This window comes from Arachis ipaensis, chromosome B1 (genome assembly GCF_059453495.1).
Source record: "Arachis ipaensis isolate K30076 ecotype BB chromosome B1, ASM5945349v1, whole genome shotgun sequence".
NCBI lineage: Eukaryota > Viridiplantae > Streptophyta > Magnoliopsida > Fabales > Fabaceae > Arachis > Arachis ipaensis.
Window position 1 is genome coordinate 77,578,759 of NC_142436.1, and position 17,547 is coordinate 77,596,305.

At 28.9% G+C, this 17,547-nt stretch overlaps 3 protein-coding genes across 5 annotated transcripts in view; 2 read left to right on the plus strand and 1 right to left on the minus strand.

Moving 5' to 3' along the window:
* The window catches only part of LOC148577127 (putative WD repeat-containing protein C2A9.03), a 99,927-nt gene that overhangs the window by 40,102 nt on the left and 42,278 nt on the right, over positions 1-17,547 (plus strand). The gene's annotated exons all lie outside the window — the stretch shown is intronic.
* On the plus strand, positions 8,456-10,197 carry LOC107635622 (small ribosomal subunit protein eS19z). Its single transcript, XM_016339143.3, has 4 exons — positions 8,456-8,678; positions 9,324-9,414; positions 9,551-9,734; positions 9,851-10,197. Exons 1-4 carry the CDS (start codon positions 8,595-8,597, stop codon positions 9,921-9,923), a joined length of 432 nt encoding a protein of 143 aa, XP_016194629.1. The 5' UTR covers positions 8,456-8,594; the 3' UTR covers positions 9,924-10,197.
* LOC107635623 (sphingosine-1-phosphate lyase) lies at positions 11,435-17,347 on the minus strand. Of its 2 annotated transcripts, XM_088501500.1 has the most exons (15): positions 16,988-17,347; positions 16,770-16,815; positions 15,591-15,742; positions 15,404-15,463; positions 14,749-14,973; positions 14,529-14,670; positions 14,325-14,375; positions 14,123-14,214; positions 13,521-13,647; positions 13,073-13,088; positions 12,614-12,721; positions 12,453-12,507; positions 12,218-12,364; positions 11,990-12,068; positions 11,435-11,720 (listed from the first exon to the last, which is right to left on the minus strand). In XM_088501500.1, exons 1-15 carry the CDS (start codon positions 17,200-17,202, stop codon positions 11,598-11,600), a joined length of 1,638 nt encoding a protein of 545 aa, XP_088357626.1. In that variant the 5' UTR covers positions 17,203-17,347; the 3' UTR covers positions 11,435-11,597. The 2 variants fall into 2 exon arrangements, with proteins under 2 accessions (XP_088357626.1, XP_088357627.1); XM_088501501.1 differs by lacking the exon at positions 13,073-13,088 and having other exon boundaries at positions 13,505-13,647.

A 17,547-nucleotide genomic window follows, 5' to 3' on the forward strand; every position in this document is an offset into this window, starting at 1 on the left:
CCTAATGGTCCCTCTGTCTTATAATATTCATTACATCCCCAATTTGGAAAAACATAGTATGTAGTGTACTATGAAGTAATAGACTAAGCTTTTTTTTTTTCATATGAAAAAGAAAAAAAAAAGTCTATGTTTCAAAGTCGTTAATAATTTAATATTTATAATGCTTTAATAATATTTTCTCTCTTTAAATTTTTTTTATAATTTTTAAAATATCTCTAATCATTATTTTAATTTTTGATATTTAATATAATTTTATTTTAGTTCTAATATTAATTTTAAAATAATATTTATACTCTAAAATCAGTTATTATGTATTTATTGTGTATAAATATATACATATATAATTTATTTTTAATGTATATTTTATATTTTAATATATATTTTATTTTGATGACTGATTTTTATATAACTAATACCACCCCTCACCAACAATGTCCTTCGTTTGTTCTAACTAATAGGCTGTGTTTATTTTTGAGAATAGGATAAAATAAAACACTGAGAACAAGACATAAAAGACAGAGATATAAAATTTTATGTTCTTGTATTATGTTTAGTGATAAACTAGAATAAATTATGAGAAGATAATTTATTTCCATTTTTTTCATCTAAAAAGTTTGAGAAAAAAAATATAATAGTAAAAAAATATAGTTATAAAAAATTAATAAGAATAATAAAAAAAAATAACAAATAAATTGTGTTTTTTTGTTAGTGTCTCTGTGCATTTTCTATCAGAATAGATATAAAATACACTAATTTAATATCTTTAGATACAATATTTCTATTCATATTTCATTTGTCAAATAAAATTTTGTATTTCTATATTCCTGTCTTAACGTCCTGTACCTGGAAACATAACAAAGTTAATACTTTTGCTCTTAATTCATGAAAGTAAATTATTTTCCAAATGTGATTCTGCATAATCTAGGAGCCTCATATATAATGAAAAGGTATAAGAACTGTTAATGTCTTGATGGTTAGTATTTCTATTCTTGATTGCCTTATTGCATTAGTTTCTTCTATTGTGCCATGGATAAGAAATTAGTAAGACTAATACTTGAAAAAAATCCCAAAGACATATATAACATTTGAAAAATAGCTTTTATAAAGTCTAAACGTTAACTCTTAAAAAAAATGCTATATTATGAATCTCGTATGACTAATACCTAAAAAAAAGTCATATAAAATAAACATCTGAAAAATCTATTTTATAATGAATTATTATTCTTCCGTGATAATTTATAATAGTTAATTTTTATTGTGATGATTCTCCTAAAATAAATCATTTGAACAGGAGCAAGAAAGAGAAGGAGAGCAGTGATAATAATAATAATGATATAATGTTGTGCTGGTGTATTATTGACAATCATGAATTCATGATAATAAAGAATAATAATGTCTTGAAAAAATAAATTGAAAAAAAAAATTAGCTAATTGGTTCACTATAAAACAAAGAACTTAACAAATAGAATTAACACGATTCAAATATGAGAAACACAATAATTTAATCAAAGCAAACTTTAATAAGATGGAATAATATTTAAAAATTTTAGGGACAAAAATATCTAATAATATGCTGTCATGCATCATACGTAGAATTCGTGGTACATTTTCTATTAATTAACTTGTCAAACATTATTATTATTCCATTATTGAAAGTAATTATATAAAGATAGCAACAAGAAATGACTTATATATAGTGATTAATATGGTGTCATGTCATCATGTATGTGTGTAGAATTCGTGGGACGTTCTATTAATAAACTTCTCAACATTCGATTATTGAAGCTAAATTAAAGGTAGCAAGAAATGACTTATAACTTACAACTTACAAGACATAAAGTGTTTAATAATTAAGTGATTAATCTAGTATATATATCTAATAAGAGCACAATAATGCCCTTTGTTGTGCCACGTAGAATATATGCAAACCTTTAAAAACATGCTGGAGAGTTCAGGGTTTAGTGATGTTCAGCCATTGATGATTGGATAATAAAAATTAAATAATTGAGACAATAGGAGTATATATATATATAGGGTAATAATGCTAGATAATTAATAATTTTTTTGAATAACATAAACAATCACTAATTAAATTAAAATACACTATATTTTTAAATTATTTATTTAAATTTTAATATTAGAATAATCATTCACACACATAGTAAAATAAACATATGATATATTTATTATTTACATTATTATTTAATATTTTTATTCTCTACCTATACTTTTCCATATATATATATGTTAACATGTTAAAATATAATTCACAATTTCATTATAGGAGGAGGCAAAAACATACTATTAAAATGAAAAATAACATTGTTTAAAGACTTTTTAATTACCGTACCTTTTTTATTAACCTAAATTAATTATGTTCTTAATAATAAAATATTTAATTATTCTATTGGTCTATATAATTTTATTAAATTTGTAATTAGATTCTTATATTTTTTTAATTGGATCCTTATATTATTTTTAGTGTTGTAATTATATATTTTTTATGTCAAAAATATTAGTAACAGAATATTTTTTTAAAAATATGTAGTTAAAAATATAATTATTATGTTCTTAATTATAAATACTTTCTATAAAAAAATATTTAATTATCTCTATATTTTTTTATGCTAAAAAGAATTTAATTAAAAAAGTTAAAATAAGTGTAAGAATCAAATTAAGAAAAAAATTATAAAAATTTAAATATAAATTTAATAAAATTATAGAGATTATCATATAATTAAACCATAATAAAATTCAAATAATAAATTCATAATCAATTGTATGTATATGTGTGTAAAAAAGAAACAACATTCTTATATCTATATCTATAAATTCTAAATGATTGTAAACAAAAAAAAATATAGTCATATTTAAAAATATATAGTGATACCTTTAAAAAAAATAATTGAAGTAAATTAAATAGTAGTATATCTTATCTTAAAATCTAATTTGATTACTATTTGTACGTATATGATGAACCATATTTTTCATGAAGAAGGCAGGAAGTCAGAGTAGTCAACATCATATAGTTGAATCCAATAGCACCATGCATGAGGCCACTAATTCCTAGTTCCTAGTGATTCATCATTCATCAATGCCCAATTTGCATTGCAACTTGTGCTTTTGAAGCTATGTGCTTCTCATCTGGTATTCTAACTCCTAACAAAGCTTTCACAAGTAGCGATCAGGGATGTTTGCGCTGCCGTTTGAATAATAAAAAATAGGAGTGTTAGGGGTGAGTAGAATTTGTGATATTAGCCGTCAATTAGTTATTATTAATATTTTTAATGGTGTAAGATGAAATTTAATAGTGTAGGATTAATTATTTTTCTTTTGATGGTTAAGTACTAGCCAAATTTCAATAAAAGTGTCGACTCTCTAGACTTATCCATAAAAAATACATTTAATTTAAATACTAATTTTTTTTTTACCAAAGATATGAGACTCGAATCCGCAACTTCTTAATTTAGTATATGGAGACTATGCCATTTAAGCTATTACTCATTAGCTAAATACTAATTTTATTTATAATATAATTTAGAGTGGATGATATATTTTTTTTAATTTGAGTTAATTCGATCTAATTTTAAACAATTTAAATTGAATTTGATTTACGATTTTATAAATTAAAAATTAAATATATATAACAAATTTTAATATTAAATTTTAAATAACTGATACAAATCTCAATAATATCTTAAAAAATTAATAATAAAAATAAAATTATAAGTTAGTTAAAATAAATAAATAAATAATATTTTAAATATAAAATATGTATTGAATAATAATAATAATACATAAATAATATAAAAATATATAATAAATTATACATATTATAAATATAATTATAAATATAATAATAAAATAATAATATTATATCATATTGTGCAGCTTGAATTTGATTGGTTACGAAGATAAATTTAAAATATATTTCGATTTAACAGTTTATAAAAAAATAAATTTAATTAAATTTAAATTAATACAATTTTAATCGATTTTTAGTTTAAATTTGATTAGATGAGTGGATTTTACCCGAAACGAATTTTTTTAACGATCGATTAATCGGTTTAGATAAGATCTATTTATTTTTTTTATCCTATTATCTATTTTGATTACGTTTTAAGTTTATTAAAAAATTAATATATTTAGATAATCTATCGTCTGTATATGTTGATATTATTTAAATACATTAATTTTTTAATAAATTTAAAAATAGAGAAATTAAATTTATTTTAAAATTGAAGAAGGATCGTACTGGTGTAATGGTGTTTATCCTAATAGTTGATTTGATCTTCGTACGAATGAAATTCCAAATTTGTTCTTTGTACTGTAAACATTATTAATTATTTCATGATTTGAGATCTTATCCGATCCGTTGTTACTATGAGATAATGTGAGTTCATTATAAATTAAGAGATAATATTACTTACAAATTGGGTTTTTTTTTATATATTATATGTTGTATTGGTGTAAATGATTATTTAATTTATTAAAAAATATTTTGAGTATTTACTTAACATTTTATATATCGTTTTATTAGTTTAATTTTTCCAGAAAAATAAATTTATCTTGGTACAAATTATTGCGTATTTTTTAATATACAAAAATAAAAACAAAATACAATTTATCAAATAATTATAGTTCAAATGACATAATCAGATTCAACATCTCATCTTTAAGTTAAAAAAAAAAATACAGTTCTCTTCGTTCTTAAGCAACATCTTTTTAGTGGAAACAAATTTATCCAAAAAATTTATTCTGCAAATCAAAATTATTTTCATTTAAAAAATTTATGAAAAAACATGATAATAAAAATTATAATCATAAAAAATTAATAAAAATAATAAAATAAGTTATATATTTTTTAATATTTTAATATTTTTTTTGTTAAAATAAATATAAAATATACTAATTCAATATTACTAGACATAATATTTTTATTTATATTTTATCTATTAAAAATAATTTTATATCTTTTTGTATTTCTATCTCTGTAAACAAAGATAGCTTATGCCAAGAAGCAATAGCTCAAATGACACAGTCTTTCCATACTCAATTAAGAGGTTGCAGGGATTCGAGTCTCCATATCTTCGGTTAAAAAAAAAACAAAAAAACAAAGATAGCTTATAATGTGAGGTCTATATTTATTGTATATGATTATTTCTTTGATGAAAATGAAGAAAAACAAGTTCATAATCAATGAACAGCACATTATGTGTGGCAAGTAATAGAAGAACATGTATCAACTAACATTGGCGCATTGCAATGTGTTTTTTCTTGCACTGTTGTTATGACGAAGCCTCTTCATGTATCCATATCCATATGCATATGCAACTTAAGGAGACCCCTACCCTACTTTATGGAACTTGCAATGTGTACCTTAATGTATGACGTCAGCAATGTTGTTGTTACCATGTGGGATGTGGCCTTTAATTATTTGCACCTTCATTACTTACTATGGATTATTATATTCTTCTCTTTTCTATCAAAAGGAACCAATAACTTGTATTTGTGAACCAACTTTCATATTTCATACTTTATGTCAAATGGTTTTTGTGATGATGCATTATTGATGAAGCCAACACATCTTTTCTTAGCTTAGATAGGAGTAACAGTGTTTCAAAATAATCAAGCCTAGATGAATAATTCTTTTTATACGTGTCATTAAATTATTTATTTTAATTTTTTTAAGCTAATAAGAGTCAAATTGTACATGCCAATGAGTTATAGTTCAAATGACATAGATTACCTATAATCAATTAAGAGGTTGTGGGTTCGAGTCTTTTATCTTTCCAACAAATTTGCCAAGAAGTAATAGCTCAAATGGCATAGTCTCCCCATACTCAATTAAAAGGTTGCAGGTTCGAATCTCCATATCTTTGTTAAAAAAAAAAAAAAAGTCAAATTGTACACTTTTTTCATAGAAGTTTGGATAATATATATCATAAAATTATTTACCTACAAAATTAATTTACTTAATATTATTAAAAAGTATAATTTAAATATTTATAAAAATATTTATATATTATTTATTAAAATAAAAAATTAATTTTAATATACTGGCAGTATAAATAATTTTATACGATTATTTAAATAGATTCATAATAAGTTTAGACATCTTTTTAAATAAAATGAATTTAAAAGTTAGTTATTTTTTATTGTTGTGTTAACACATGAATAATTGTCTACATAAAATTCTGTTATGCTAATCGTATATGGAAATTAAAATCCGTAAATTAATAGTAAAAATTGATTTTAGTATTAATTCATATCATATTCTTATTATTTTCTTTAAAATAATCATATCTAAATATTTTTTATTTGCATATGATCACATAATATAATAATTTAAATAAATTAATTACTTTCATAAAAATATTTTTATATAAAAATGATACCATAACGTATTAAATAATTTAATAAAATATATTTAATAAAATATATTAAGCTATTTAATTATTTACACTAGTAGAAATTCAGCTGCATTTAATTTTATGGCTAATTGATAGTTAAAAATCATTAAATAACAATTTAGTTAAATCTATCAAATTATTTAATAATTTTTAGGTTAAATTACACAGTTAGTCCCTACACTTTCAGTGAAATTACAAATTGGTCCCTATACTTTAAAAGTTTGTAATTGGATCTCTAAAGAGAATTAAAATTTGTAATTTAGTCCCTGCCGGTCAAAAAGTGTTGATTTAACAGAATATTCTCAGAATATGCTGAAAATATTCTGTTAAAATAAAGAATATACTAAGAATATTCTGTTAAATCAAACACTTTTTGAACGACGGGGACTAAATTACAAATTTTAATTATCTTTAGGAACCCAATTACAAACTTTTAAAGTATAGGGACCAATTTACAATTTCACTGAAAGTATAGAGACCAACTGTGTAATTTAACCTAATTTTTAATTATCAACTTCAAATAAAATTCACTGAATCTGACGTGAGTTTCTATTCGGCGAACTTGCTTAAATGTAAAAAAAAAAATCGTATTTAAAGAATTAAAGTTTAAAAATGATGTTTGAGAAAATAATAATTTTTTTTATTTTATTATAGAAAAAAAAAAATCCTTGATTCATTTCACACGAAGATGCGATCCTTAAAGGAACCACCTTTGAACAAATCCTATGGGAAAGATGCAAATGGTAGATGTGATTGCGAAGCACTACCCTATATATAGGAGAACAGTGTCCACGTTGGCACATTCATCTGTCAAAGATTTTGTTGGCAGCAAAAGTTGACATTTCTCTGTCTATTGTCTAACACACGCTTGGAACAATCGGAGATATATATATGCCTTTATGTGTGTTTGTGATAACTACATTTGCATAAACCAACCTTCAAATTTGTCAAACATGTTACATTCAATGAATCAGATTCAACTACCAATACTTGTGTCAAAAACAATAGTAGAGTTTAAATCTAATTAAGACTTTATGCATACCATCATCAAGTCATGTTATTGTTAGATTAATTATAGTAATTTAATAGATAGATAGAAAAAGGTAGTTTAACAATTAGAGATAAATGATGAATACTTAGAAGATATTTTTGTTGTAGCCTAATGTGGCTTGGCTTCTATGAAAATTTTTGTTCTTTCTTTAGGAATGTTGGGGGTCAAATTTTTTTTGCTTTTATGTGTAATAATTATTTATCTCCTTTTTCGTAATTATAGGTTTTGAACAAAATATTATGACATTATAGCATGAAAATTTCATTACTTTTATTTCTAATTATATGGAATCTAATTAAACCCTTAAATTCTAATTATACTAAAAGAGATATGTAATATTTTTTCTTTGAAAAATATATATGTCATTGTCATCTATTTAAACTCTCTTTTTTATTTTAGAAAGATCAAATTAATTTCATATTTAATTTTCTCACCAATAAATTATTGTAAAATAATATTATTGAGACTAAAGTGAAGACTCACATATAGTTGTCTATACGTGAAGTTGATAGTTGAGAATTGTTAGACAGTAATTTAGTCAAACTTCTCAAATCATCTAACGATTTTTAAATATTAACTTCACTACGAAGACAATCAGCATGTGAGTTTCTACATGAGACTAATATCATAAACTAAATTAATAATATAAAAAATCTTGGTGAAAATTTAAGGTGCGTTTGATTTACGTTTTTATTTTCTATTTTCATGTTTAGTGTTTTCTGTTTTTAGATTTTGTGAAGAAAAGAATAAAACAGGAGGTGAAAATAAAAAATAGAATTTTATTATTTTTATTATTTATTTATTTTTTTCACAAAATCCAGCAAACAGAAATAGAAAGTTTTTTTCATAAAATCCAGAAAATAAAAATGCGAATCAAATGCATCTTATTTTAGTCGCAAAAAAAAATTCATCTTATTTTTTGTAGGAAATTTTTTTTTTATGGGTAGTGCCACCAACTCTTTCAAACAGAAGAGAGAGGCCCAATAGAATCGGGTCGGGCAAAAATATAAAAATGAAAACCCGGAACGAAGCAAAAACCCTAATTTCATATCTGAGGCGCAGATTCTCCATCCTCTCTTGCGAGAAATTCGGAGCTGAGGTTAGCATTGTCTGTGCTTCGAACTTCAGCCATGGCAACTTCAAGGACCGTCAAGGATGTTTCGCCTCATGAATTCGTCAAGGCTTATGCCTCCCACCTCAAGCGTTCTGGAAAGGTTCGATTTTTCCACCTTAATCATCACTATTCTCTATCTGGATTTCTCTGATTTCACAAGTTCCTTCATTTCAATGCTCAAGTTCATTTGGGGCTTCGTAGTTCGTCTTGCTTTAGGTTATGTTATATGTCTCTATTGTTTGGGTTATTTTGATGATGTGAGGTTGGAGTGTTCTTAGGTTTTGTTTTCATTTTTGTTCAAAATATATGGTAATGAATAGTCTTAATGTGGATAAGTAGAAATTAAGCAAGCTCTTGCTTTGGATTTAGTTGAAGTTCAACGAGGTCATCTATGTGGAAGAAAATTTGGATGAAGTAGAGAGTGACAACTTGTTGGTCTTTAATGGCTTTGGTCTCACACTCTAGAGCACATAATGATAGCTGCTAATGCTTCTGTTTCTGTTTCAGTATTTGGTCAAAGTATTTCAGTTATAATGCTGCCAAGAGATAGCAATGAACTCTCTCTGTATTTAATTGAATGAAATGTTGTCCAGTACTTCCATTCCTTTTTATTTGTTACTGAAAATTTGGTGCTTCTTTGAGTCAATGTAGAAATTTGTATGTAGAATGTAATAAAATTTCAGTGATGGATTAGGGGAATGAAGTTTGTACATGCTAATTTATTGACTCTTTAATTGCTAAACAGATGGAGTTGCCTGAGTGGACAGACATTGTGAAAACTGCAAAGTTTAAGGAATTGGCTCCTTATGATCCTGACTGGTATTATATTAGAGCTGGTGAGTTTATTCTTTTAACTATTAGGGTGGAACTTTGTTGTACATTAACATGGTTGCATACTCTCTATATGATTCATTCTGTTGGTAAATGTTAAGGTTTGCTGTTAAGACTGATGGGATTCTGTAATTGTTGTAGCCTCCATGGCAAGGAAGGTTTATCTGAGAGGTGGCCTTGGTGTTGGTGCTTTTAGGAGGATCTATGGTGGAAGCAAGAGAAATGGAAGCCGTCCCCCGCATTTTTGCAAGAGCAGTGGCGGTATAGCCAGGCACATTCTGCAACAGTTGCAAAAAGTGAACATTATTGAGCTCGATACAAAGGGGTAAGGCTTTAATGAAAGTTATGAACCCCGTAAATCCCAAAACATTAAACAAAAAAGTTCCATTACCTAATATAATATCTATGGCATAAACTTGATGTTGTTTCTATGGGTTGTAGGGGAAGAAGATTGACTTCTAATGGTCGTAGGGATCTCGATCAAGTTGCCGGCCGCATTGTGATTGCTCCTTGATTGGTTTTTACTGAGAACTAAAGCTGCATTTGCATGTGCTCATAGGAATCAAATTTGGTTATTATTAGTAGATGGCATTAAGGAAAATATTAAGTTGAACAGCTTTATTTGCTGAGCGTTTTGCAATTTGTATCTTTTATTTCAAAGTTTATCCTTTTACATTAGTTTGGAGTTTTTGTTTAGTAAGATTTTGATTTGAATTATCAATACATTATCATTTTCAACGTTTTTAATGGTATGGAATAGTTGGGAACGTTAGTGATGCTTCCCCTCATATTGAGAGCCTATTTTTCACCAGAGAAACAATCTATTTGCTCTTTCGAAAGAAGCATGCAGCATGAAAATCCGAGAGCCTCAGACAAACAATTCACTTTATCTTCACATTCTAGCGTCTTCATTCTATTTCAAGACCAGATATTTAGATGTATGGTAATAATAATAAAATTTGTGACGTTATAAAATTTTAGTTCAAATAAATTATTTTTGATTATTTTGGACTTAGCAATTAAATAATGTATTTTCCTTTGTTTTGAAATGATATTCTATTACATGTACATTTTGCTGGTTTAGCAAAGAGAGGTAAATAAACGGCAACCTCATGACATTGAGAATCTAAAGGACAACCCGATTTTCTCTTCACCAAAGTTCTTCAATTCAATGTATAATGAAATCGTTATCATCCAGAGGAATTCATGTAAAGTTAGGCACAATTTAGTCTAAGGGACCATGGGTTTAGTGTCTATTGTCTAATATCTTTTGTGTGTCTAGTAATGGTTATGAAAAATTGTGTCTTAAGGAACCATGAGTTTAGGATCTAGTATACTAGAGTTCAATTTGATGTATTAGTAGATCACCATCATCTAGACAAATTCAAGTAATGTTAGGCACAAATTTGGTTTCAAGGGACTATAAATCTCTCTCTAGTCTCTACTAGAATTGATAATAAATTAAAATACACTAAGCAAAAACGAAAACAAACAATAAAAGATCATAATTTTGACTCTTGATATGAACTAACGATTTCTGTAATTTTCGTATTTTTTTTATAATTACATAATTTAGTGTAAAAAATTATGATATTAATGCAAAATTAGCTAGATAAATGTTATTCTCCATCATGCGATAACTGCTATCCTTTATATTGTTACAAAATATATTTAACATGACAAATTTACAGAAAACTTGAAATTTTAAATGTTATTAGATTCATTATATTATTACTTTAGTCTCTCTTTCTGTATATTATCTTTTTCAAGTATATATAATAAAAATATGAGAAAGATTTGGTTAGCAATCTTTTTTTTTTTCTCTTTAAAATATTATTCATTATGTATAATCTATAAAATATATTGTTATTTGTAAGACTTAAACTTAAAATCCTTTACATAGAATATAAGAGTTTTACTATCTTGATTAACCTCACATTATTATTATAACACGTTTAAATTATAAAAAAAAGGATTAACAAGTACTTTAGAGCACCTATTAATACACACTAAGTAGATAATAGATGGAACCCAAAACAATAAACAGACATTGGCTTTATTGTTTACCATCCGAGTCCCCAAAGCATGAAAGAATGCAGAGTATAATCGAATATCATTTGAGAAGTATCAATTACAGTACATGTCAGAAAAATCTGGTAAAGGATGTCTTAGTATTTGATGAGAGCCACTAGCAGGTACCGTCCATATAATCCACCAGCAAGTCCTGGACCATGCCTCTATCTGGCATCTTCCCTGCGGCACCATATATCGGTGCTAGGCCTCCACTTATAGGACCAGGATTTTCCTTCACCTTAAATTGGACAAAGAAACATTGAATGGTTGGCGAAACAGAAAATACAAAGTAAATACAGACAATTGCTCTGAATTAAGCTAATTGTCACATCAACTGTCTCAACTACAACCACCCTGCTAGTGACCCGGAAAAACACTATCGCAAATTGCATGCATGACGTAATTTGCGATCCAATCATAGTAACTATGATACCATGCATGGCAGAATTAGTGATCCAATATTCCAATCAGAATAACTATGATACCAAATCAAGTAAAAAAACTTACAGTTTCAACGGATTCCTTCAAATCAGTGAGGAAGTCTTCAACAACTGGCACATGCTGCAGTGTCACGCAGATATGGATGCTGACGGAAAACCAGAATGCAAAAGAGTAAATATCTTCAGTTCCTTAAAAAGATGAGCCATAATAATCTATCAAGTTGTATAATCATGAAATGTGTAGAAATAATTCTAATACTAGCTCAGTGAGCTAGCTCCCCCATCCCAGTCCAACCTGTTGGGTCTCTGCAAAGCATTCAAATGCCACCCTTTGGATGTCATCAAATCATTGACTTCAAATATGTCCAGGACATTAGATCCAAAAGCCACAATGGTCATGTCGGGTCTTCCAACAACATACAACTCAGAAATTTCTTCTATGCTGCACATGGCAAAACAATTACTTTGAAAATTTTTTGTAAGGTGAAGGCAAAACGCCATAGATGGATCAAGGAACATAGTATATGTACCCTTTCTGTATTCTTTTTGTTGCTTCCATAATTGTTTTCGTGTTTTCCAAGTAACCTGTAGAACAAAATGACCATTGATTTGCCATATACCATGAATTAAGAACTAGAACAGGCAGAAAAGGAAAGCAAATCATTGGAAGGCCACTGAGATAGGCAGTTACCTTCTTTCCCTAGAGATATCATTGCTGCCCATGCCCCTGCAATTAGACCCCCAGGCCTGCTTCCAGCTATGGTTGGAGACACATACAACCCACCACTCCACTCGGTAACTGTGAAAATGTAGAATTTGGAAATTAATTTTTAAAACCAAAAGAACTAATCCTAATAACGAACAAAGCAATGCAAACAGATGCATCACTCTCCATTGTCTAAAACTTAGGCTAGCTCTTATTTTATCTCAGCACCTATATTGTTTCCTCTTCTTTTCAGGTTGCTCGTTCTGGGAAGTTTTCAATTACTTGAATATAGAGCACTAGTAAGCTTCCCATATTATAATATTGTTTAAGCAGGATCATACATTTACTAGCACACACACGTGGGTATTTCTATGCACAGTGTACACTCTACAGTATAAATAATTTCAAGACACAATATTTGTCAGAAAGAAATGGTAGACTTACCCGCAACAAATTGATGCTGCAGAACCCAGATGGCAGAAAGAAAATAAGTACATTAGTAATCAGCTGCAAATGGGTCAACAAACAATATTCCAATAACAGGAAGAGAAATTGCAGAGAACTTAATCCATAAAATAGAAGGAACAAAATAAAGGTGATAAGGGGAATATAAATGGAAGAGAACTGGGTTGTAATAAAAAGAATTTGTCATTTCGTTATAGAACATGGAATCTGACAAGAAAAAAGATTACAATAGGGTCACAAGCTATTCTGCAAAACAAAACAAATCCTGATTCAACAAGATATTCTGTAGGTGCTTCAAAAATGCTGGAAAAAGTTAAGTGCAAACATATTCAGTAACCAATGTTTGGATGCAAGTGTAAACTTTTCAAAAAAGGAATTGCATCACCTGTCACTACCCTAATACTTTATGACCAGGCCAATGACTTACCTTTCTGATTTCATGGTCTCTATACAGGACTATACTTGTTCCTTTGGGAGCTAAACCATATTTATGCACGTCCACTGATATTGAAGATACTCCTTTAACAGAAAAATCAAAAGGTGGTATAGGGTACCTAGGTAGAAAAAAGTTACAAATTACTTAAACTTATATCAACAACCTCAGAGCTATCAATCATTCCAATACAACAGTCCAATTTCTCCCATTTTGCATGGTTTGTGTCATTCCATATGCAGCATGCTTAATATAAAATCAATTGTGAAAACATTATAGATAGACCCTAGTTTGCAAACAAAAAGATGAAAACAATACTCTGCCAGTTACATAATGGCAAGACATGCTGATACAAGAAATTGGGTTTGTGCATTTGTGATATTGTCAAGTAATTCTTGGAAAGCTTCTCAGTATGAGAAAATGGAATTATTGTCAACTAGAGAAGAAAAAACCCCACAGTGGCAGATTTGGATCCAAAGGGCAGGTTTAAAATTTAGAATAGAACCTTAACAGTAACATAGTAAGAACCAAAGGTGATCGTATACTGACAGCAGCGCTGAAAGAATATTTATTGAAATAAGCTATGCTATGCATACCCAAGCTCACGGGCAAAAGGCAATACAAAGCCACCCAGGCAAAGGTCTACATGGAGACAAATACCAAAGCTTGATGCCAACTGACCAAGTTCCTACAAAAGAAAGTTTCACATTATCAACGTTGTGAAATTCACCAATAAAGTTGAAGTTATGTTCACTTTTCAGCAATTAGATCAAAATTAAATAGTAACAAAGAACTTACTTCAATAGGGTCAATTATTCCATGAGGAAACCCTGGAGCGGATCCAACAATCTGTATTATCATATGAATGTCAGTTGCACTTAATAGCAAGAATACAAGTTATCTGAAGTTTGCATACAGTGGAACCTCCAGTCAAGAATGCAAGAACTTTGAATCTTTGTAATGGAATTAGCACCAGAAGCATAGAAGAATAACTTTGCATACCAAGATGGTATTTTTGTTAATATGGCGTCGAATTGCTTTTACATCCGCTTGGAAGTCTTTGTTAACTGGAACACGCCATAGTTTGATATTGAAATACTGTGCAGCCTTGTCATATGCTGAGTGTGCAGACACAGGAATTATCCTACAATTGAAAGGAAAATTAATTTAGGAAGATAAAAAAGATGGAGATTCACCAAAAGTCTAGTAATGAACATGATACATTTCAGGTCTTGTAATTCCTTTCTTAGATTTCATATAATCACGAGATGATTTGACCGCTAATAATATACTTTCAGTCCCTCCTGATGTCATATTGCCACATACTTGTCCTCCAGAACTTTTTTCCTGACTTCCAAGAAGTGCTGCAGTCATTGCAACCACTTCTGCCTCAAAGCGTCCAACACTCTGGAATACATCCAAATGCAAGGGATTGGTATGTGCAAACCTGAAAGATGCATTAGACTCAGAAATATATAGATAATATGGTTTTTAAACACTCAAGTGACAATCTCGCCAGCAAAGGTTCAAGTTTATGTATATAAAATCAAGAAGGCATAACAGTATGATAGTTTCGAATATTTTAAATTTCCAACAATGAGAAAGCTTACAAGTCGTAAATCCCAAGGAAGACTATTAAAGAAGCCAAATCAGAGCCTGATAATAAAAATCAATAGTCGGAGACTGAAAAGAAAATGAACTCAGGTTCTCTGAACAAGGTATGCTGAAATTTTAAATATATTCAAAACCACTGAAATATGCCTAAATCCATCTACAGGTAACTTAAGAAGCTTGAATATCATATTTGGCAATCAATATATATCAAAATCATTGACATGAACAAAAAAGTACTGCTGAAAGACTTCCATGTTACTAACATTGAGCATGCTTCATTTATCAGAGAAAAATGTCCATCAATTTCACTTCCACCAATGTAGCTGCAAGAAACAAATAAATGGAAAAGAATCTATATGTAAGTACAATCATATGGACCAATAACAAAATGGATACCAAGCAAAAATAATCAGACATTAACATCTAACGTTACCAAAATTACTAACATACACTGTACCAGAGCATTTGCCTTGCCAAGCCACATCTTTTCTTTTCTCCTCTTTCATTTTCTCAAGTACTAAAGTGCCTAGTCCTGTGCTTGGCAACTCTGTTCTCCAACCTTCTCTTTTAGATTTACCATCAGACTGCATTTTATCCACAACCTGCACCCAAAATGACCAGATAAACAACAAAATAAATCACAATCCATGTTTCATGACTCAAAGAAAGCAGCAAAATGTACACCACATTGTTGACAAATAAAGAAAGAGCAACATGTGTAACCCCAATTGCTAAAATGGCATTCCCAATCTTATTTGATACTCAGGTTAACAAATTACTCAGTAATCATCTTGTGCTTATGGAAGAGATTGAATCTTTCCGTGTCTGGATTTGACAAATATCCTCAGTCGACTAACCTAGCTGATCTCTCAACCAACTGGCAGTCAGGAATTCATGAATAAATTTTTATTGCAATTTTTTACTCTATATTTTGTTCATAAATTTCTTCCACCCCTGTTTTTCCTCTCACCCAAAAAACTGAAAGCAAAAAATTTAGTGGGGACCTATATCTGTAAAACCCATCCCTGATTTTTTTACTTATTCCTTCTTTTTAAAAAAAAAAAAAAAAACGCACAAGTTTCAACTTTCAAGTACATACGATGGAAAACTAGCGACATGCACTGACTCGCTCATTCATCCGTCACTGTCAATAATTAAAAACCGCAAAGAAAAAAAAACAAAAAAAACTGCATAACATCAAGTCTCGATGTTACCTACCGTTATTCATTTTTAATATACAAAAATAGATAACACAACAATCTGATGGGGACTCGTAACCAAAACGGCATAGACATACTCCCGCAAGGAAGAAACTCCCCATCTCAGAACATTTGCAACTTCAAAACCACTGAATTGGTGAACTAACCCAATCACTAATATTAAGGATTCAACTCAGTACACTCTAATTCTCTAATCATAACAAACAAACAAAAATGGCCAAAAATCACAGCTCAAATGCCAAATCACAACCAAAAGAAATGAATGGCTCAACGTGAACTAGACACTAATCCAGGAAACAAACACGTAACTTGCATAATTGATTGCCACACCAATCACAATGAAAAAAGAAAAAATCAGAGTTCAATTCAAGTTTAAATGTCAATCCAGCAAAATTACACTAGACCTGACCTTCTGCTTTTCTCTATCAATGTAACTCTTCACTCCAGGGATCAATCTGCCAATCCAAAACACAGATCACAGATCAGAAGAAGTCAAATTTTTGCAAATTATTATTACTATATTAATCAATATTGAGCTGATTTCTTTTATTTATTTATTTTTTCTCAGCTGATTAAATAATAAAAAATATACATAGAACTAAAATGTAGCTACAGTTTTTGGTTTACTTGACAGAGCTCATAAGAAACCCTAGGAGCGAAGCTTTGAGGCCTCTTTCATGGATGAGATTGAAAAATGAGCGAAGCAAGTGTGCGAGGATGAGAGAGAAGAGAGGAGCGAGAAGCAGAAGAAGAGGTTCGTATTGTGAGAGGAACGAGTTCGCTGAAGCTCTGAAGCTATTGAAATGAAAGCTCAGAGAAGATAACGAAGAAGAATAATCCATTGGAGTTTTTTCTTGTTTTCTTTTGTGAATTTTGTGTGTAAGAGACGAAGGAATATAAGTCTTCAGTCTTTTGATCCGTAATTTGTATTTTCGGGTAATGATGAAGACGGAAAGAAAAAATGGATTGGTTGGTATTTTTCTTTGTCTCTTTGCGTTGCGTGGCGTGGAAGAAAGTGATTAAAAATGCATTAAGCTTTGCGGTAGCGTGGACCGTGGAGTCTCTTGTTCGATGTAATTGGGCTTTTGATTTGGGCCTTCCTATCCAATAATTCGAAGCAAGTTGTGGGCTTTGATTTCATTGGACCCCCTTCCCCACCCTCGAAAAACGGAGTAATTCGTTCAAGG